Genomic DNA, 23,732 nt, shown 5'->3' on the forward strand with positions numbered 1-23,732 from the left:
ATGCAGTATAGACACCAAGACGTGGATGAAGTGAGTGATGAAACTCGCTCATCCTCAGTTTTGGTCAAACTGCACTTATCTGGGGAGAAAAGAAGAGAAGGACATAAGAATATGTGCCACTATTACTACTAACATTTCTACAGCTACTACTACAACATCAAATACAACTACTATAACAACTGTTTCTATGGCCAATAAAGCTGATTCTGTTCATCATCAAAATGAAGACACATCCTTTACACACATAGTTTACCTCAGTAATCTAAAACTCTTTAAGGAACTTGCACCTGTACTAATAACTGTGTTCTCCCAACTTTGAAATCAAAATTCTGCGCCTGATGTGAAGCCATGTTTCGGTTGAGTCAACCTATTAATATTGCTGTTCCTCCTCTTCCTGTAACCAGGCCACAAAGTCCAGGAAACCCAACAAAACTCTCTTCACAGCTGTGTCATCCTAATGTATTTGTGTGGTATTTAGTTGTCATATATGTTTATTTGTTACTAATCTCTCATATTATCACTTTCCTAGTATAGCAAAAATAATGAGCTATGCCAATAATATTGATTGATGGGTGTTATACAAGGCTGTTGTGTCCCAGGGTCCCCAAAAGCTCTAGTCCAGAAGGCATATGTATAACTTTGTGGTATTTTGATGAATTGCATTAGTTTGGTAATGGAACCACTGAAGTGCAATCTCTAACTAAACTCCCGTACGGGCCTCCAGTAGGAACAGCATGGGCTCAATAGTAGCAGGTTAGCCAGGCTAATGTGGCCTTGGTGTTATTCAAAATACTTAAAGAAAACAAACAGGAAACGTTTGCTCACATCTCAAGAGTTTCCAATTGCTTTGATAATAAATTTACAGCAGCCCACAACTCCACAAGTTGAGTGACATTATCTATGGAAAGAGTGGGCATACACCTGTTATTATGTCTACTAAACAATCCGCTCTTGAACTAAAGAAATAAGGCCATACCCGAAACAAAACTCAAGTTTAATATTAAAATGTGAAAAGTGTTTTGTTTTAATTTTAAACATAACCACACTCAATCATTCCGTAACACCTCACGTGCCTCCGCCTCCTGCACGCTGACGGTGGCCAGTCGGTGACGCGCTCGCTTTATTTTGCGTGCGGCAGCGCTACAGCGGAGAAGGGGGCGGAGAAGAAGAAGAAGAGGACTGCCGTGATACTGTCGGGTTTAGTGTTGACCTGTCGCCTTTCTGCTTCAGTCCACGGACGGTCATCGCAGCCGGGAGAGCAAACACACAGTGAACTGTTTGTTTTGATCGTCTATAACGAGGTTTTCTCTGCAAAACAGCAACGCGCAGTAACGCGGCGCTGACGGGATCACACCTGCCACGGAGCATGGACAACAAAGACTGATCCAGCACTACGCTGCAGCAAACCGACAGCCCACGACACCTTCAAAGAAATTAATTTATTGTATTTTATTTAAGAGCCCGTGTTGCACACACGAGGCTTGTGCTGGCAGAGAAGGTTTTGCGTGCGCGAAATTCGGTGTTGGACTTCCATATTGCAGGCCGATCCGATCCGATCCGATCCGTGCACTGGCGGGTTTAATTATAGCAGCAATTACATGCTCGTCTTAGTTTCTCTCGGATATCCAATAGTAAACGTTATTTGAAAGGTCGAGGAGGAGAATATCAGGCCTTTTATACCGTGTTTTAATAATTTAATAATCCCGGCTGGAGACACATCCCGGTCGGAGCCAGTTAATAAGTGGACGCCGTCAGCAATCCTCTGTGTTCAATGTTCCCTTAAAAACAGAAGAATCATGTGGGTCAGTCCCGAAGATGTTTTACTGGCTGGGGCGTTGTGGATCACCGAGAGAGCAAATCCATATTTCGTCCTCCAAAAACGGAAGGGCCACGGGGATGGAGGCGGGGGACTGGCGGGTGAGTCCTAAACCCACTGTCATGGATCAATAGCACAACAAAATGTTTAATTAAAATTCAGAGGTTTTTGATGATGACATATGGTGACTGAGTGACAGTAGCCTGCGATGTGTCAGGGGGAGTGTTTGTGTTGCTGTTGGACATGAGGAAAGACGGACAGGATAATGTGAGGAGGATCACATGACCTGCTGTCACAGTTGGCCTTTCACCTGGATGTGAAGAGTTAAATGCTCGTATTCCCTCTAATTGATTTATTAGTATCAGCCTGCTTTGAGTACGGCGACATCAAGGGACAAAGTCTAGCACGTCTACTCTGTGATCTTACTGTTACTCCAGAAATTATGATATAATAAATAAATGGCAGGCAATACTGCAAATAAAATTAGATTTCAACCATTACAACAATGCAAACAATAGTAGTTGCAGCTGTTGTGCGGATGCCAATAGCTGTGGAGTCTCAGCAACAGTGAATCTATTTGAGACATGTCTGTTTGCTTGTTCATGCTGAATCATTCCCCTTCCTCTTTCTCTCACTGCTCCTCCTCCTCTCTCTGGCTTATTCCATCCAAAATGGGTCAAGCACCAGCGGGAGCATGAGGAAGAGCATGAGGAAGACGAGGAGGGTGGTTAGCTTATGGAAATGACCCCTTGAGGTTCACAGTTTAACAGTCTGCTGTCCTTGTTTTCTCTCTGAATTTTGAAATTTGATTCATTCTTTAAAGTTTAAACTGAATTCAGCTGGTGTGGCACTTTATCACGTTTTACAGATGAGATGCTGTTTAACATTTTTGAGGAATTAAACAAGAATATTAAACATATTCTGGAATGTAATAAGCTTAATAGATGAGATCGTTTGTGTGCTGATTTTGACATTCATATTGATACAGCCATAGGAAGGAGAACATGGGCTGCACAAATACGCTGCTGGACCCCTTTAAACCCCCCATTTTCCCCCTGTGTCTTTTTTGCTATGGATAGCCCCATATTTGCTGTGTAACTTATTTAAACAAAGCATTAATTAAGGAATATACTTCATATAAGATCAGTTTAAATAGTACAGGTCGTAATGCTAGATTTTGGCAGTGGTCCTCAAGTTCAAGTATCAGCAGGACCATCCTCAAGGTCCCTGTCATGTCAGATGATCTTGCATATTTTCGTAACAAATTTAACACTTAACCTATTGTAAATGCAGTGAAATATCTCAACCTATATCAAAGTGAATTAGGCTTATTTCATTTTTATGTTTTGGATTCAAAACTGAAGTGTAAACGATTCCTCTATCACTGGTGGATCCGTGTTGATTAGCTCAGTTTCTGTTCTCTGCTCAGACTTTCTCACTCTGAGTCAGTCAGTGTCACTGCTCATTGAGCTTTAAACCAGCAACTATGATAAGAGTCAAGTCTCTGCCACTGAGGACCAGTCTGACTCAGGAGTGGGCAGTGTAGATAAAAACCATAATCATAATAAACTTCTAATTGAATATATTGATATTGATGTATATCGTGGTTTACCATTGTGGCGTCCAACAAGAGTGAGTTACTACGAAGTTTTACACAAGAAAAGATTAGAGAGAAATCTCAAAACAAATAATTTGTGCAAAATGATTTCGTTTTTTATTATTTCTCACCCCTGTAATTATCTTATGACCCCCTAGATTGTCTCTGCGATCCCTTTTGGAGGTCTGGACCCACAGGTCAATGGTCAGGTTAATGGATAAGACAAATAGATGGTAATGTCTGGTTATAGTTGATCCAAGATGCATTACAAATTCAGGTACTTCATCACATTGATGAAAAAGTCTTTGAAATCCAGCAACATTGTAAAGCAATGGTGGCCAAATACACCTAGTGATATTCAAAGAATAGGATCCGAGGTATAAACGCTATGGTACATTCTCGTCTCGAGGTATACCGTCATATTTACCAACCGTAGTCTGACTGACAAAGGTTTAAAGTCAACATTGAGGTTTGACTTAACATATTTGACCCTCGTTTTGATATTAATAATACAAAATAAGAGCTGCAGCCTCCTTTTTTCTCAGTCTGGTGAGTTCTTGCCTTGGCTACACAAAGTGTGTTAAGTGGTGCTAGTGGATGATGTCATTGTTATGTAAATGCTGAGCTTGCTGACTTGTGCTGAGTGCCAGTTGGCACCATCGCCCAGTGACACTGGCGCTGCCCACAAGCAGTTCTTCCAAGAAAAGGGGAAACCAAATCAGCTGCACCAGGGCGGAGCATTTAAATAGCCATGTTCAAAACAACGGGGCTCAAGCTCTGATATCAAGGCTGGCAGAGGGCCAGTGATGTTTGGTGGAAACAGGCAAATGTGTAGTGGCTTTGCCCGACTGCTCTGAGATATAATTCGTCGAAAAACCTGTCTGAGTCTGACATATCAAACAATGGTTTCTGGGTCTCCAAATGTCCTCATCTACACACCAGTTTGATGTTCACTCCAGTTCACCTCATTTATCTGAATAAATCTTATGAAGGATTCATCTCTATGGAACACCTTAAATATTAACAATCTATTGTAGTTTTCCTTCAATACTCAAAAGCATTTCGGTACATTAATGGCGTTCGTACCATTAAGAATATCATGCATCCAGAGAATAGTAATGTAATGCAGCAATGTGCCAGCAAAGGCAGTGAAGATGAATATTGCAAGCTAGCAAACGTGAATGTAAACAATGCAAGTTTCAAACTGAGTACAATCCTCCTCGCAGATGTTTTATGAGGAAGGAAATGCATTCAGCACATTTCTCACACCAGGATACACACAGCATTGTGAACATAATGTAACACAAGAGAACTCCACAGGGAAGGTTTCAAAGATGCATTAAAATGTGAGTAAAAGTAGGCCTACAGTATGGGATGTACCTGCTCAGTTTAATGTAATCGACACATCCAACCCGATAAGCGACCAACAGTCACTTACTGTCTTATCTAATAACCGAGTTTGCATGCACAGTGTTTTGCGGGACAGTGCAGAGCTGGAGGGACATTTGGCGTCTGGGATCCTTTGTTGTCTATATGTGGCCATTATCGTTAATAGTCGGCATGTTCAGAGTGGAAGCAAGATAATAATACAGAACAAAACCTGCATTCATCCAACTGTAAATAATCTCAGAATCAGGCCATCGTGTCAGTTGTTGTGCAACACTTGAGCATAAAACAACACAATTATTTGAGTCAGAGTCAACATGATGTTTCACAATCCAGCTGCTAATTACTGTATGTTTGCCAGGAAGTGTGTCGTGTGTCATGATACTGACCTCTGTTCTTCTGTAGGCCACACAGTGACTTTGAACTTCATGAAATGGTGAAGAAGCTGTCCATATTGCGTATGTGGAGGCACACATGCATGCGATGATGATGATGATGACGGTGCAGGCTTGTCTCAGGTTTCTGTTATCTGAAACAGTATGGATTTTTCAGTTTGAGGGAGATTTTGATCCTTTGTGTGCTCAATGCAAACATCCTACACGAGCATCCTCCCACAAGCTGTTCACTTTTGGCAGAAAGAGGCTATAAAGGAAAGAAAGAAGTAGCTTTTTTTTCCCCCTAATGTTGTTGGTTTTGGTTTCCTGCTCCTCCACTGAGTGAAAAACAATAATGTTTCAGAGAAAGTGTTTTGTTTTGCTCTAACAATATAGGAAGCTCTGATTGTGTTCTTGAGAGGCAGAAAGCATCACATAATTTTATGTATTATTTTTGTTTTCCTCACAAGGAAAGTGTTTCTCTACCCCACAGAAAATAACAGACGGAACAACCGTTACAGCTGTGTGTTGTCTTTTTGTTTTGTAGGGTGTGCACCCACTCATTCAGCTTGTGGAAGGAAATCTCTGTAAACGCAGAAGTGTGCGTTGGAACAAGCAGTCACGTCGATTGTGGTGTGATGAGCTAAAGCTGCAGAGGCATGTGATGTTCGGGGTTGCGGGTTGTAAAGTAAACAACAACCCATGATCAGTCGGGGCTAAGAAACGGCTGTCTTTCTGTCTGTTTGGGGGTTTTACTTAAATCAATATCAGAGGAGGGAAAGGTGGCTGTCAAGTGGTCTGACACCTTCAGTGGTCTCCTTGCTGGTTTGTACCCCCAAGTTTCCTGCGTTAAACCTCAACTGACACATTGTAGGCGGAACCATTCATTACATGCAACGCAACTTAAGTCCAAATTGGCTGCTTTTCATGAATTTCTAACTGCAAGACTTAAAGAAATAGCTGTAGATACTTTCATTCGATGTATCACATTGGTATTAAAGGAAAAAGCTAACTGTGTAACACATGAAATCCTTCTCTGAGGTGTGAGCAACTGTTGAACATTTCAGTTATGACTTTTAAACCTTGTGATTTTCTTTTGTCAAAGAGGAAGTTGTGTTCACACTCAGAACAGTTGTTTGTTTCTCACAAAGGGACTCAACCAATGTGTCAGGCTGAATTATCTCATTAGTTTCAGTATGATTTAGAATCTACTTTAGTTGAATAACTCCTGTGGACAGCGTGGTTACAAATTCAAGTGAATCATTTATTTGTGTATGCTCTGACACATGACATGTGGGTTGACAGTCACCATCTAACTGTATCTACTGTCTACTGTTTTAGAGACGTCATGGTCTACCAGCTTTTGAGACAGAAGTTGCTTTACTGTTGCTTTTCTTGAGTGTTCATCTGGACAACATGGTGTCAGGGACTGATGACGACTGTAAGGAGGAAAATAATATGCTAATAGTATATGAAAAATGCGGATAAAGGGAGAGAAGAATTTACATAAGGAGGGTAGAAGGCAGACAGTGAATGATTGTAACTGTAGTCCATGGTCTTTAAATGCGGGTCAGTGAGTCTGAAGCACGCAGCTGTACTTTTTTTTTAAACATTTTTTATTATTTCTGTCTTGTTTTCATCTGAAAATGAGAAAATATTTCAGCTTCTCTCACTTGTCTCCTCTCTCTCTCCCCTTCCTCCTCTCTCTGTGTGACTCATACTGTGTTTGCCCTGATGAGCTGCTAGACAAAAATAGCCCGTCTCTCATGGCAGTTGAACGTATACCTGCTCTGAAGAAAAGAGAATGTTCACAGCTAACAGCTTGGAAAATGGTATCACAATGGCAAATTAGCCAGCTGTAGTTTTCTAAATTCCAAGTCATTGTGGTAACTATTTCTAATTACAAACTTTTATAAAAAGGTCTTAAAATCTGCTGTCAGATCAGTTACGCGCCATTGTTAAGGACAGTTTCACACCACTGGTTATCTGTCTTCATTTATCACCTGGCTTTAAATGACTAAATCAATTTAGTTAGCATACCCCAGAGTCAAACACATGCAGATCACAAGTCTACCATGTCTAACATGTCTAACAAGTCAACAAAGGCGTTTATATGCAAAGCGTAAACATTCAAGGAACAGGATGTTTTCACATCTTAAACCACAAGACCTCATGGGATTCCCCTTTGTTTATGCACTTTACAAGTTGTTACATGTCTGTGAGGGCTTTAGCTTCACCGCTGAACACATGTTCAGGTTAACTTCCATCATGAGTTAATTTTAGAGTGTGTGTTTGTTTTTTTGGACCAACACAAGGAGCTCTTTATTTAGCCTAATCTGAAGTGTTTTGAAGTAGATATTTCGTTCTCTGCCTTTTAATAACCGTATTTTGGGCTCTTGCAGGTTTGCTGGTTGGGACCCTGGATGTCGTCTTGGACTCCAGTGCTCGGATGGCCCCATATAGGATCCTGTACCAGACTCCTGACTCTTTAGTTTACTGGATCATTGCTCATGGTATGTGCTCTTTAACTATTGGCTCCAAAACATTATGAGGAAATGCATCTAACCTCAAGTCTACTTTGACAATTCAGTTTGTTGGTTTACATCACTTAAGATGCTTTAATCTGCACATTTGAGATATACAGGTGTGGGTTACTCCAGTATGAACCTCTTTGTGTTTTCACCCCTTTCACCCCTTTTCACATCTCTGCCCCAGCCAACACACGCACACCACATAATTCTCCAACATCCTTCCTTTTTCTATGTTAGTTCCTGAATGCCAAGCATTACATCATGCCCCGGTGGTTTTAAAGAGCAGGATTACGGGATCAGGGGCAGGAATCCATGCTCAAATATGAGTATATGTTGTGTTTTAATGCTTATTACTTGATTGGGCTTCATTATGAATCCACTTCATCTGCTGGTATCTCACAATAATGTAATCTGCATATTCTCTGTATGCGGAGCTTCACTTGTTAATTCCAGTGAGTGACAGTCTGAGGCAGTAAATCATGCAAAGTAGCAGCCACACTCCAAATTGATTGGAAGCAGCACTCTTCTTTTGTGCAGTGTCATTGACTATGCAATAATGTCAGGAAAAGCTTTGACACTTCCAACTCAAAACCAGGGCTGCAACTAACTATAATTTACATTTTTATCAATTCACTTGCTGATTATTTTCTCGATTTAGTCTCCAAATGTAAGAATAGTTGGCATACTCAAGGTATTGGTTTAATATCAGACAAAAACAAGAAAATCAGCTAATGGTCCCATTTGAGAAGCTTGAACCAGTGATTTTCGCTGTGTTTTATGTGCATAAGTGGACAGTTCTGAGGCAATAAAATACAAATCACAAATTTTGGGAACGCATAGAAATAAGTCAGGATGATGCTTGGTCAGATTATGAGATCAAACTACTGTAATTATTTGTAGTTTCAAATTCAATGAGGATGGGACGGTATTGAAAACACCAGCAAAAATGAGTTTGAGTATATGTGCAACTATGCATTTAATTCAGCTGTTCCCTACTACTAAATGAGGATGTGAAATGAGTACGGTTTGTGCTCGCTGTCTGAAATGGAGGCCTACAGAAGACTGGCCTGGCTTTGAAATGGCAATTGCTCCCCACCGCCTCTCCCTCGCCACCCCTCCCAGCCCTCAAGTCGTCCACCCAGAGATAGAGGAGAGTGGAGCAGTCTGGCAGACGTGGCTAATTTAGTGAATGTGCACTCACTGAAGGGCGGTTTGCAGCAGTGTTGAGGGATAATGGTCCACAGTGGCAGCCATTACTGTGATCAGTTTCTCCCGGCAGCCAAAAAAAATTCTGTTTTGACCTCACTGATAACAGTAACAACATGATCATCATAGTGCTGCTGTTGGACATGGAATATATGCATTTGACTTACACTGATGCTTTTGCCATCTTTAGCCTTTCCTCCAGTTAAAGAGGATCTCCTAACTCACTGTTTAGGAATACAAAATACCTCAATATCTCTGATTTTGCATGGTCATTTTCTCCCATAAATCCACGTGTGGCCCAGTGCTAGATTGTGACCATACTGCCAGTTATTTCTGAAACCTTACACCATCATTATCCTCCTGTGAACCCAGTTGCTGAGTGCTCTGACTTTCTCCTCTCACTCCTCTGCAGGAACCTCCCGTAAAGAGATTACAGAGCACTGGGAGTGGCTGGAACATAACCTGCTGCAGACTCTGTCCATCTTTGAGAATGAGAATGACATTACCACCTTTGTCAAAGGAAAGGTCCAGGTATGTACTTAAACTGTTCCATCAAAAAATGTAGTTTGATGTTTGCACTTTAAATCAGGCATTGTCTAGTAACTACCACAGAGCAGAACAAGTAAAATACTGTATACAGGACAGTTTAAATATTATAGTATAACCTCCTGCATGATTTTAGCTACTTCCAGACTGGATCAATCAGAGCAGGGATACTAGGACATTACTTAAGATATATTATAACGTATATCTATATATATTTTTTTTGTTATTGTTGACCACACAAAATCAATTGCAGTCATTAAAAACATTTAAATTGTTTCAAGATGGTATCATACAAACTAAAAAGTCAAAGACCAACAAAATCTGACAATTATACACTTTATCTGGCAAAATTCTTTATAATATGATGCAATAATATGTATATTTAACAATGTATTTATTCACGTATTTTTATGGAATTATCAAGAGAGAATATATTGTGACATGATGCACATTCATTTAGAAAATATAACTAAAATACTGGTTTGAGTGGTATGCTTTTGCTTGAGTTTAAGGTGTGCAATAACATCCTCCAGCCAGAGTAGATGAGATGGTGGTGCAGTATTTTTCGATTGGAAGAGAATCAGTAATGGCAGTGTAGCAAAGACCACAACTGCACCTTCAGCAATTCTCATCTACTCATGAGAAAAATGTTGCCATGCCCCAGCTCATTACCGCTTTCTCTTTCTGACCATCTTGCCCCAGGGCATCATTGCGGAGTACAACAAGAACCACGACGTCAAAGAGGACGACGACACGGATAAGTTCAAGGAGGCCAGCTCCAAGTTTCGTAAGCTGTTTCGAATGCCGGAGGAGGAGAAGCTGGTTAACTATTACTCCTGCAGCTACTGGAAGGGCAAGGTGCCACGGCAGGGATGGCTCTACCTCAGCATCAACCACGTCTGCTTCTACTCCTACTTACTAGGAAAAGAAGGTTGGACATATTCATTTACTATTCATCTGTCTGCTGCCCAATCTTTATCTATTACCTATACTGATACCTCTTTATTAGCCAACTTGGTCAAAGTCTTCAAGCAGAATGGCTGGGTTGACATGGGCGAGACAATAACTGTACGCTAACAGGATCTTTCAATGACCTATGCACTGGACAATGCCTTAGAGAGACAGAGTATATGCATGCTTCTCAAGTCTTAAACCATATCCTGGGGGCTACTTTATGCCATTGGTTTGTCTTACATTGTCAATATATATACTGATTTCTCTTTTTTAATGTCTTTTTGTAACTGTTAGCCAAACTGGTGGTGCGTTGGGCAGATATCACCCAGCTGGAGAAGAGCGCCACCCTCCTCCTGCCCGACGCGATCAAGGTGAGCACCCGCGTGAACGAGCACGTCTTCTCCGTCTTCCTCAACATCAACGAGACCTTTAAGCTGGCGGAGCAGCTGGCCAACATCGCCATGCGTCAACTCCTGGACAACAAAGGCTTCGAGCAGGACCGCTCGCTGCCCAAGCTCAAGAAGAAGTCACCCAAGAAGGCGTCGGCACTCAAGAGGTGAGAAAGGACGGATGTGAAGCGGGAACGATTAACGCTCATCAATAATTAATGTCGTTTAGGCATGTTTATGACATGCAGTCGATTGAACATCAATTTGTTATGGTTGGTAGAGCAGGTGGTTATCCAGACACTTGACGATAGAGGATGAAAGCCTCAAACTGTGTTGCAAGTTTAGGTTTTACAGTTGTCGTACATGTGTCAGGAAATGGGTCTCTGCAAGCCCTTAAGAATGGCCTCAAGAGCCCATTTTCAACACATTTTATGTAAGCATGATTTGGTTCCACTGCTGTCTGGGGTTGTATGATGGTTGCTCTTGCACACATGGATGCATTGCCAAGTTGTGTAACATAGGGAAATGAAACTATCCACTCGATTTGTTATTGTAAATTTAAGACGGTATACTGTGCAGGTATTATGTTGCTTATAATGCATGATTATGTCAAACCAAGCTGTTAATAACCGTTAAATATTTACAAAAATCTGCCATGTAATATGACTCTGCATTTTATATCTTTCAGGGATTTGGATGCGAGAGCTAAGAGCGAGCGTTACCGGGCGCTCTTCCGTCTGCCGAAAGATGAAAAACTGGACGGACACACAGACTGCACCCTGTGGACCCCCTTTAACAAGATGCACATCCTGGGACAGATGTTTGTTTCCACCAACTACATCTGCTTCACCAGCAAGGAAGAGACTCTGTGCAGCCTCATTATCCCGCTGCGAGAGGCAAGTTGTTCCGTCTAAATGTCTCTGTTTGTTTGTTTTTAACAGCTTGCAAGACGGTTGACTTTGCTAATAAGAGTTAAAATAACTGATGAAGTTTATAAGTGTCTTGTTGTCTGGTAGGGGGGTCACTGTGAGAAAGTACACAAAGTATAAACTTGCTTGTTTCCATTTAACGTTAATTGTTTTCTAAATTGCCTTGAACCATTCAAAAGTAAAGGATGTCTTGGCTAGTAAATGTGTGAATTGGTTTCTTCACTTATCTAGGAAACATCAGCGCCATCCAATCAAAGGCAATTAATTAATTAAACAGGATGTAATATAACTTTCAGAAGTAAGTTAAAGGGGCCAAACGATATAATAAACTTAGCTAAATGTTAATTCACGTATGGCTTTTATTAATACATTCCCTGATAAATAGGTTCAGAGTTAGTAGTATTCAAACAGTTTATGTTAGTCAGATTAAGTTAACCTATTTTAGCAACAACCAATCCTTCGGTCGGAGCTACTTTGAACCTTATTCTCCTGGAATAGAATTTTTGTAGTATTCCATTTTATATTAAATTGCTTATCATGGAAATAAAAGCTGATTAGTGTAGTCTTTAAATGAGAGTTCTTATTTCTGACACATTATGGCTGCTTGTCATTTATCATATAGCTTTTTTGTTTAACTGAGATTGGAAATGTTTCCCGTTGTCCTTCCAGGTGACTATTGTGGAGAAGGCAGACAGCTCCAATGTGCTGCCCAGCCCGCTCTCCATCAGTACCAAGAATCGTATGACATTCCTGTTTGCTAATCTGAAGGACCGAGACTTCCTGGTCCAGAGGATTTCTGACTTCCTGCAGCAGACCACCTCTAAGATCTATCTGGAGAGAGATCTTACTGGCAGCCTTAACAGCTCAGACGATGAGGTGAACAAAATATTATTTAGTTTCTTAAACACCTAGTTTACTTTAAGTAGAATCTATAAAATACTGTGAATAACTGAACAGTGGTGGTGACTGTGTCCATTTAAAAGCTCCACAGCTGAAATATGGTGTCTGTCACCTCCCAGGTTTACTCCCAGCCTGGATCTCTGCTCTCCAGCAGCCCACAGAACAGTTTGAGCTCAGAAAGCGAGCGTACGTTCAACCTGAACGACAGCAGCGTTCCCACGGCCACACAAGCCCTCATGACCATGTACCGCCGCCGCTCTCCTGAGGAGTTCAATCCCAAGCTGGTGAGATAAATGCACTTTCGTCGACTACAATTAAAAGCAGTTCCTCTTGTTGAGCACGCCACACTCTGATTTGTTCTGCTTCTGTGTTGGATATTCTCAGTTATCACATTTTTTGCTTGCCTTTCCATAATTACCATTTTCACATCATTACACTGCACGGATATTAAGCTGCATGGCGGATTGCTGGTAACAGGAACCTACCAAGACAATTCTTCCTGCAAGACTGTGTATAAATAATGCCAGACCTGTACTTAAGCTCAATGCAATAGGACTCTGACCTTGAATTATAGAATATTACAGTATTCATGCTTTTGTGGAGTGGGCAAGAAATCAATCTAACCACTGGTGTGGAATAGTAAAAGCAGGAGTCTGACAGGAAAAGGGTTACAGTAATTGTGCTTGAGCTTCTGCATCTCATGAAATGTGTGTCCCTCTTTGCTCAGGCGAAAGAGTTCCTGAAGGAGCAGGCCTGGAAGAACCACTTTGCAGAGTATGGACAGGGAGTGTGTATGTACCGCACCGAGAAGACGAAAGAGCTGGTCCTCAAGGGGATTCCTGAGAGCATGCGAGGAGATCTCTGGCTGCTCTTCTCTGGTGAGCAAATGTTCATGTCGGCCTGAAATACTGTAAACGTAAGCACAACACGCACTGTGCATACCGACCGGCAAATGATTCCGTCATACACTGCACCTAATGAAACCACACCCTGCATACTACGTGCTCACACATTATTTAGTGCTGGCTCTAGCCTTGGTGGTGCAAAAGCATTTCTTTAAAATGATGAACGCTTTTTTACTTTTATGCTGAACTAACTCCCAGGTTAAGAACCCCACCGGGTTGGAAAGTCCAGGAAAGTCTTATTTTCTGGGAGGCAAAACTACACCGTATCCCAAAGATGAACATACAGCAGTATATTCACAATGTGTTTTTATACTGAAATTCAAATTTCTAAAAATATGCATGCATGCCTATGCACAAACAATTAAGGCTACAACTAAGAATTGTTCCTATTATAAATGTCTGTTCACTATAAACACATTTAATCAGTTGATTTAAATATTGCCACTGCTGCACATACAACAGTATACATATGCATGTATTATTTTACATGAGTGCCTGAACCCAACATTTTAAACCGAGCTGCCAAACAATGGAATGAAGAATGAGGAGCTGTAGCTTGTGACTGTCATTCTTTAACAACATGCTGCGTTTTCATCTATGCACCCGCTCCAGAGTTTCCTGTGTACAGGCACAGTCATGCAGAAGCTTGCACTCGTTCCTCACCTGAGCAGAGCTCGGTTACAAATGGCTCCTCCCTCACTCCCCAGTGACCCACTTATGGCTCACATGACTGTTGTCATAGCTGCATTGTATTCACCTATAGTCACCTTTTACCTGCACTTCTTATGCAATAAGTCTACTCTTACACTAATCACCTCCAAGAAAAACAAGTACCTTACTTATTTAAAGCATCCAGTTGTTGACCTGATTGGCATCTTTTTTTAGAACAAAGGGTGTAACAACCAGTTTGGTGAGCTTATTGAGCCAGTTCTCTGAGGTATGTGGATAACTGTGCTGAGAAAACGTGATGTGAAAAGATTTTCTTCAGGTTTTACTGCAACGTAATTCACATAAATACAATGAAATAGGTGTTATAGCACATCATTTTAAGGTGTGATGTTTAACATAATGGGTAATGTAGTTTACTACACTGTAAAAAACAGAGCTATCCTGCCTGGCTGACCGTGTTGGACATTATAGTTATGGCGGTTGTTTCCTTTATTTCTTTTGTGAGATGTCTTCATAAATTGAGTTTTTATTAATCTCACCAGCACAATCCATTCTTTAAACATGAATGCATGATGTTTTATTGTTTTGTTACTGTAAAGACAAAGGGTTCAACATAAAGACCAAAATTCTTAGAATTAAAGAATAAAATGGACCATATACTCACTCAAGTGACAAAATGGGTAGTTTAAGTGAAATAACAACAATTTGGTACTTTGCACTTAATAAACAGAAGCTCCAGTACCACATCCTGGTATAGATACTGTGATGGATATGTAGCCTGTTGGAACATAGTATTTAGTACTTTCTTTATTTTAGTTTTTTCATGCTTCACTTGTATTTGATAGATGTCTATAATGTAACTGTATGTGGTATTCTAGCTTTTTCATTTTTTACGTCTATCTGCATATCCCCTGCATCGGAACAATAAAGTTGATCTTATCTTATTGGATTTAAATATTTAATAACCGCTTTGCACGTAAGCAACCCTCACAAGGACTGTTACCATCGCTCTTGTAGGAGGAGATCTTATCTTGTCTGTTTTTCATAGGGGCGATCAACGAGATGGCCACCCACCCCGGATACTACGAAGACCTGGTGGAGAAGTCGTTGGGCAAATACAACCTGGCCACAGAGGAGATAGAGCGGGACCTGCACCGCTCTCTCCCCGAGCATCCGGCCTTTCAGAATGAGATGGGCATCGCTGCCCTCCGCAGGGTCCTCACAGCCTACGCATTCAGAAACCCCAGCATTGGATACTGTCAGGTACACGCTGTTTGGATTTTGACATGAACTGGCAGAAACCTTGCAATCCTTGACAATACTTGAATTCACTCTTCTCTCCCTTGACACCAAAGGCTATGAATATTGTGACCTCTGTGTTGCTGCTCTACGCCAAAGAAGAGGAGGCTTTTTGGCTGCTTGTGGCGCTCTGTGAGAGGATGCTGCCTGACTACTACAACACTAGGGTTGTAGGTCAGTATGTGCTTCTGTATTTTAGGGTGTTTGATTGACAGTTTTGCATTGGTTTAACATCCTCTTCTTTTCACCACGTGTTCCACAGGAGCCCTAGTCGATCAGGGGGTGTTCGAGGAGCTCGCCCGTGAGTACGTTCCTCAGCTGTACGACTGCATGCAGGACCTCGGGGTCATCTCCACTATCTCCCTCTCCTGGTTCCTCACCCTCTTCCTGTCCGTCATGCCGTTCGAGAGCGCAGTTGTGGTGGTGGACTGCTTCTTCTACGACGGCATCAAGGTCATCTTTCAGCTGGCGCTCTCGGTGCTGCACGCCAACATCCACCAGCTGCTGGGCTGCAAGGATGACGGAGAGGCCATGACTGTACTGGGCAGGTAAGGAGAGGGACAAAATACCTAAAACTACTTCACCATGTATCAGATATTTTTATCCCACAAGCCTGAAAGAAGTCTTGATCATTTTGGTAAATCATTTGTGTGTTGTAGATACTTGGACAGTGTCACCAATAAGGACAGCACCCTCCCTCCCATCCCCCACCTGCACTCATTGCTGACAGACAATGGAGAACCGCATCCAGATGTCGACATCTTTAAACTAGTCCGCAGCTCCTATGAGGTATTTAACCTGGTATTAATGATGAGTCTGTCGTCGAGTGTTTGGTCGTGAGACGTGCAGGGAAAAAGTACAAATCTGACATTTATCAAGTGCCTCCTAATGGAATTTTGTCATCCACTGTAATGTTACTGCCTGCGATGAAATCTAGTATGTTTTCAATTTATATGATTTGAACTTTAATTTATTTGAACTTTAAATGTATCTGAGAACACACAGCTGTCTCCTCACAATGATGCAACTGTTAACAGACTTTAAGTAATACCACAGCTGGGTTGACCTATATTTCTCCATGTTTGTCCTTCTCTTTGTATCAGAATTTTGGTTCAATCCGTGCAGATGTAATTGAACAGATGCGTTTCAAACAGAGACTGAGAGTCATCCAAACCATTGAAGATACAACAAAACGCAACGTGGTAAGGACGCCCTGATGTATCTTTATTGATGCTAGAATTAGACAAATACTTAAAAGTACTGTATTTACTATAATGTTCTTGTTCAACCCTCTTGTGCAGATAGCAGAACAGTAATCAAGCACCTTCAACATTCTCTTCGTCCTGCAGGTCAAATTTAGATTTGCACTTTTAAACCCAACAACGACATTCCTGTCATAATTAGATACTCTGCTCTCGTCAGGCCTAACATTATTCTCTTTCTTCTATTTATACATAACGTATTTATATTGTGTGTTCTTAGGTAAGGACTATTGTAACAGAGACTGCCTTTAGCATGGACGAGCTGGAGGAGCTCTATATGCTGTTCAAGGTGAGTCACAGCTTACGTATTCATGTTGTGTACCTCCAGCGAACACTTACTGTTCTGCCACCGTGTTAAAAGCGAGGTTTAGACAGGAAGTCAAGCAGTCATTTGGTCTCTACAGAGAAAAGAAATGAGAGCCTGGGGATCATGACTATGTTCCTTTACCATACGCTATTCTTGAGCTGTATAAAAACATGGTGAAGATTAATTTGCTACTTTTAATGACACAGCCTTCATATTGACTCAGATTATTTAAATCTAAAAATTGCTTTCCAAACCTACTGTCAAAGTGTGTGTTGTATTTCTCAAACGTAACACAATCCGACTACGCTCATGGTTAATGTTTATTGGTTTATTGTACCTCTTCAAAAGCAGCTCTATCCTTGTGTTGTTGTTTTTACAGTTTAAGTACATTTAAGTTTTCTTAATTTGCATACGAGATTGCACAGTACTCGCCCCTCTCTTCCTCTCTTCAGGCAGAGCACCTGACCAGCTGTTACTGGGGCGGCAGCAGCAACCCCACTGAGCGTCATGACCCCAGCCTGCCCTACCTGGAGCAGTACCGCGTCGACGTGGAGCAGTTCAAAGGCCTGTTCAACCTGCTGTTCCCCTGGGCCAACGGTGCCCACTCAGACCCCCTGGCTTTGCGCTTCTTCAGTCTCCTTGACCACAACGGCGATGCTCTCATCAATTTCCGGGAGTTTATCAGTGGCCTGGGTAAGACTAGTGAGATGTGTGTGTGTGTGTGTGTGTGTGTGTAAATATTCTGCAGAAGTAATGGTTTGTATCGTAGCAGATCAGTTGATAATTCCCACTGTCATTATTCTTGTATTGTATCCAAGATTATATATCTAATTTGGAAACAGTTCGGATGTTTCTAAACTCTAAAGCTTGTTGGTTTTAGGTGTCCTGTGTCACGGGGACCTCACTGAGAAGCTGAAGCTCCTCTACAAGATGCATGTCATACCTGGTGAGTGCGTGCGTAGATGCAGTTCAATAAAAGTCGTCTTTTGGAAACTACAGAAAATATTTCATTTCAGTGGAGGAGGATTATTAGCTATGCAGAAAAGAGGTGGCTCAGCGAAAAATGTTTGAGAGAAAAAATGTTGAGCTCTTTGTCACACTTCACTGGGCAATTCTTTTCATGCATGCTTTTCTGTAAAATGAGATAACTGGCGGTATTTTGCCTTTTTAAGTCCTGAATTTAAAGGCATACATACATAGGTTTCACTTTTATTAACATTTCTTATTTACATTAAAAACTGATGAGCCTAATATTTTCTTTTATTATTTGTTCAAATCATAATCTGGGATAAAATGACAAAGAAAGGTTGCCAGGTTCAGTTCTCCTAATTTCTTTGCCCCCAGAAATCACTCACGAACCGGAAGAGCCGGACTCTGCCTTTGAGGCCACACAGTACTTCTTTGAAGACATCACTCCAGAAACGTCCATCGGTACGAACACAAGATCAACTTTTTTTGTGGTCAAATTTGTGTTGCTTTGACGACATCCTTTCCATAATAAGATCACTATGCAGGTGTACCACAATCATATAATATAACCATATTATATAATGTAACCATCTTTGTTTGTTGCAAACAGTTTACATTTTTCCAACCTCCTTCACGCCATAGTGACATTTCTTAACCACCTTACCCTAACCACAACCTCAAGATAAAATGGAGATTACAGATGAAAAAATAAATATATTTCATCATAAATATAATTTTAATGAATAAAACGATAGATGAAAACAAAAAGTACCTTAAGAACCCAATTCTGCCAATTACATAGTAAAGCTAAAGTCAATACAAAAAAAGGGGGAAATGACATATTATCCCTTCAGAACTTCACGTCACAATTATTTAGCAGAAGAGATTCCCCCCCCCCCCCCCCCCCCCCCCCCCCCGAGTCATTTGTTGTGCTTTTGTTCCCAACAATGTTGCTGTTTATAATATAAAGGACTTGAGATTGCCATTGTGATATTTGCACAAGTGAAATTTGTTTTTGTGGTCATGGGCATGTCATGTGATTTGTTGGGGGAAAGTGTGGTTGAATTAACCGTGAAGCCGCAGACATCGCGTGCCGCTTGCATTGGGTACACAGGCATTGATGAAAGCATGAGCACAAAAACAAATGTGTGCATAAGTAAAACTATGCTTGCAAGGCACAAGCCTGCAGGAGAATCCTGTGTTGAATATGCAGAAGACAGAGAAACTGCCTCAAACCGCTTTGGCTGATCCGAGAGCTGTTGTTTAGACATTAAACTTTCAGTAGGCACTGATGATATACTGTTACGCTACACCCTGTCCTGGGTGTAGAGAAGTGGAGCAGGACTCTACTGCAAGAAAATACAGTATATTTAATTTAGTTTAATATTATATGAGGATGCTGCAAAAAGATGGGTGCTAAAGGTCCAGTCTAGTTGTTGGATTTGGATAATCTGACTTTTTAAATTAAATTTAGTAACAAATGTTTGATCCTCTCTCCTCAGGTCACGACTCAAAGTGCAGAAGTGAGCGGGATGATGGCTTTGTCAGAGTTACATTTAAGACTGAAAAAGGTATGCAGCATATTGCAAAAAGAACGTAAAAGCCTGAATGTATAGATCTAATACAACATACTACACCGTCAACTTTGTCTAAAATGATGGAAACAATGTTTTGTCTCATTCAAATGGCAAACAAGCCAAGTGTGAAATTGCCTTTAGTTTCGATTAGCAGCCAAGAAAACTCCTGTTGTGTTCACACAAAGGGTTATTGATTCAAGCTTATGGGTGATTTTCATGGACTAAACAGGATTGTTAAGTTTCCAAAACGTGTGAATACAGGCAGACATTTGTTTCAAAATGCTTTTCTAAAACTAAAATATGAGTTATTTACGCATTCTTTGTACGCCATACAGTGAAAAAACTGAACACTCCTGAATATCGCCATTACTTGAAACTGTGGAACCAGGAGACGAAACCTAAACTAGAAAACACAAAAGACTTCCCCAAGCTGAATCAGGTAAGACTTCACCGCCTCTGTATCAGTTGTTATATACAGTATGTGCATAAGAAACTCTGTAGTTACAGTACAGTACAACTGACCTCTTGTGTTTTTTTTTTCTCCAGAGCCAGTTTATCGAGCTTTGCAAGACCCTCTACAGCATGTTCAGTGAGGATATTGCAGAACAGGAGCTCTATCACGCCACGGCGACAGTCACCAGTCTGCTGCTGGAAATGGGAGAGGTGGGAAAGCTCTTCTCCTCCTCCTCCTCTGGCCGGAAGGACCACAACATGGAGGGTAAATCGGAGCCGAGCATGTGTACTAGAGAAGCCACAGACCCCAAAACCAGCCAGGAGGCCGCGCTCGATGGTCGCGCTGACTGCTTTGCCCCTGCAGCTCTGGAGAACAAACCGAGCCCCTGTGAGGACGGGAAGGGGGACGGAAGGAGCGAGCAGCTGCCACCTATGCAAGACATCAAGCTGGAGGACTCCTCTCCCAAAGACACGGGCACATCATCCGCCATGCTGATCTCGGATGATGAAACCAAAGATGACACTTCGATGTCCTCTTACTCCGTGCTCAGCGCGGGCTCCCATGAGCTGGATGAGAAGCTGCAGTGCGAGGACATAGCAGACGACACAGTGCTGGTGCGCAGCGACAACGGCTCCGGCGGCGAAAGAAGCAGCCGGCCTCAGGGCGGCGGAACCCACGACCGAGGGCTGCCTCACAGCACGAGCATCGATAAAGACTGGGCCATCACGTTCGAGCAGTTCCTGGCCTCTGTGCTCACCGAGCAGGCCCTGGTGCAATATTTCGAGAAGCCAGTGGAGGTGGCGGCTCGAATGACGAACGCCAAGAATGTCTGTAAAGTCGGGCGCCGCCGTCTCTCAACAAGTGACTATGAGATCTCGCTATCTGGATGAGATTTCACGCGCAGACTTTTTAAAAAGGGAAACATGGTTATCAGTCGTTTGTAAAAAATGTCTGAGAGTTTTAGAGGACAATGAAGGTCCGTGAATGTGTATGATGAAGATGGTTAAATGACTGTGACCAAAAACTGCTGTTAGCGATGTATTTTACCAGATGTGAAAGACTTTTATTAATACAATCACGTGATTCTGTCCAGCGCAGAGGGAATAGGACATTAATATTAAGGTTTGCTCGGATGAAGTCAGTGTGTACATGTCGTAGCTGTACTTTAAAAGACATTATGCATAGATGTTAATATTGTAATCTTCAGCACTCTTAGGCTATGTAGATGTAAATGTCCACAAACGGTACAGTTCTAAACTGGGGTAATGATAGTCTACGTACGATCACCTTACATTATATCCAGCCAAATTATCGCTTCTTTACTTTATGATTCCATTTCCTGTCGATGACAAAACGTGTTTAGTTTCCCTTCGAATGACAATATGGACAAATACAGACCGAAGCTGTGAAGATTCAATGATGAAGTGAATTTTCATATATCGTGTAAACTCTTTCCGGCTCCCCATCTTTTTAAAGCAATGTGCCACTTTGGCTATTGAGTGAAACTATTCTCTTTTACACACACACACACACACACACACACACACACACACCTACAAAATGACGTTGTGAACAATCACTCTTCAAAGTAATATACCCAATAATTGCCCGGGTGTGTTTTCTCCAGTTATTTATTGGTAATACCATTTTTTTTTTGTGTTCTAAGAAATGATTACACTAAAAATGCTGTTGAATGAAAAGCCTGCACTTTCTTTATGTTTACAACATGATGTGATCCACTAAGATGTTATGGCCTTTTTTTTTTCTTTGTACATGTTTTAACCTTTTTTTTTGCTCTGTACATTTTTACGTTGCTGTTTAAAACTTTTTATGTGATTTCTTTTTATTTTTTATTTTAAATGTCCATGTATTTTTACTGTGGATTCCACTGCATTGTGTATCACTCATCTAATTAAAACTACAGTATGACTGATTCGATGCTGCACAGTACGCCTCATTTACTTAATCAGACTGAGTGCTAATGTATGACCGAGCACACGGAGTGTTACTGCCATCTGGTGGAAGGTTATTTATGCTACCAATCATTCATTTACATAACATGATTTTTAGCCAGAAAATATGATTTATTTCATTATCATTTGTTCTTTTTAAACGTGTTAAACCTCTATTTACACAACCTAAAATTGCTGCTTTACAGTAAATCAAATATTTCTTATTAGTGACTGACTCTAGTAGAGTGATGGAATGTAACTAAGTGCCTTTTTAAGGTACTTCAGAAACAGTTTATTGCCAAGTCTGTTTGCAAATACAAGACATTTGACTTGGTGATTGTTGCATGACAATTAACATGCAATAGTATATACGACATAATTGAAAATGAAAGTTTACAATAGAATATGATAAACAAACAGGTTATGTTGAAATAAGTATCTTATTTAAATGTCTTTTTAAAGTATACTTTAACTTTACTTGACTTGCATTTTCGTGTTATTCTATACTTATACTCCAATACATTTCAGGGTATCTTCACATTACACTCAAACATTACACTCAAACATTACACTCAAACATTACACTCAAACACGCAAAATATCTGAATACTTCTTCAACCGCTGATCTAGTAAAACTGGAGTATTAATGCAACAACATGTTCATTGTGAAAGTACATGCGCATCTATCTCGCCTACAGTGGTTTAACGTAACTAAGCACATTTACTCAAGTTCTGTATTTAAGTACACATTTAAGGTCCTTTTATTTGAGTCATTTGTTTTCATGTCACTTTATACATCTACTCTACTACAATTCAGAGGGAAAGTGAAAAACATGCACCTTGAGTAACAGCCGACCAAACGCGCTGGGGTTGTGTCTCAGGTTAACCAATCACAGCAAAGTGAGCTCACGTAAAACTGGACCTTCCGTTTATTGCAGAGACTTCCCCTCTCAGACACATGACAAAGCTATAAATTATTAATCTTTTAAGTTTTGTTGGAACAGGATAGATGAAAATGTGCTTGTATCTCTTCAGATTGTTACGACCCCTCCTTTCCACTAGGTGTCTGTGTCCTGTTTGTCTCTTTTCTGTCTTTTAGGATGTTGATCGTCAGCTGGTGAGCCACACCAGAGCCTGGTCTGGTTCCAGCTTTAAAGTGTCTTTCCTGGCTGACTCGGCTGCTGTTTGCTCCAGACATCCACACATGCTGACATCACTGATTACTGACTCTCCATGTTTGTTTAGTTTAGTTTATACAACTCGTCTTGTCTCCCATTTATGTTGCAGCCATTGGTTGTAACAAAATGAAAAAGTCTCTTTTGAGGTTTTATCAAATCTAAGAAATATGGCTACACTATTTCAGTGTTGATTTTTAATAGTCACTGATTACATAAGAGAAAGACATGAATGAATGAGGAAACAAGATGCTTGAGAGGATTCCTCCATTGTCTTTGGAGATGTCTACAATTCTGCTAGTTGAACCTAATAAACTGGTAACTGAAATTTTCTTCCCCGTTTCTTTTTCCCCAAATCACATTTTCCCGTAATTCCCATACTAACTGAGAAGCTACATGGGTTGGATTTAAGGAAAAGGTATTATGAAACAGGCCCAGTCACTGCCAAACCGCTGAGAGGCCGAACCCAATGTGACGCACAGTTCTTATCTGATGCATTGTGAACTTCAGTCACAAGCTCAAATCCCCTAAAGTG

The 23,732-nt window shown here is 41.1% G+C and overlaps 1 protein-coding gene across 1 annotated transcript; it reads left to right on the forward strand.

The window, feature by feature from the left end:
* Positions 1-1,229: 1,229 nt before the first annotated feature.
* tbc1d9 (TBC1 domain family, member 9 (with GRAM domain)) lies at positions 1,230-22,003 on the forward strand. The gene is made up of 21 exons (XM_079160431.1): positions 1,230-1,917; positions 7,576-7,686; positions 9,323-9,441; positions 10,159-10,387; positions 10,705-10,966; positions 11,488-11,695; positions 12,398-12,604; positions 12,748-12,912; positions 13,356-13,506; positions 15,251-15,465; positions 15,558-15,675; positions 15,764-16,049; positions 16,161-16,290; positions 16,605-16,703; positions 16,984-17,052; positions 17,523-17,763; positions 17,951-18,016; positions 18,415-18,501; positions 19,542-19,610; positions 19,952-20,055; positions 20,163-22,003. Exons 1-21 carry the CDS (start codon positions 1,797-1,799, stop codon positions 20,958-20,960), a joined length of 3,855 nt encoding a protein of 1,284 aa, XP_079016557.1. The 5' UTR covers positions 1,230-1,796; the 3' UTR covers positions 20,961-22,003.
* Positions 22,004-23,732: the final 1,729 nt, after the last annotated feature.

Source organism: Pholis gunnellus (genome assembly GCF_910591455.1).
Source record: "Pholis gunnellus genome assembly, chromosome: 5".
In the NCBI taxonomy this organism is placed as follows: Eukaryota; Metazoa; Chordata; class Actinopteri; order Perciformes; family Pholidae; genus Pholis; species Pholis gunnellus.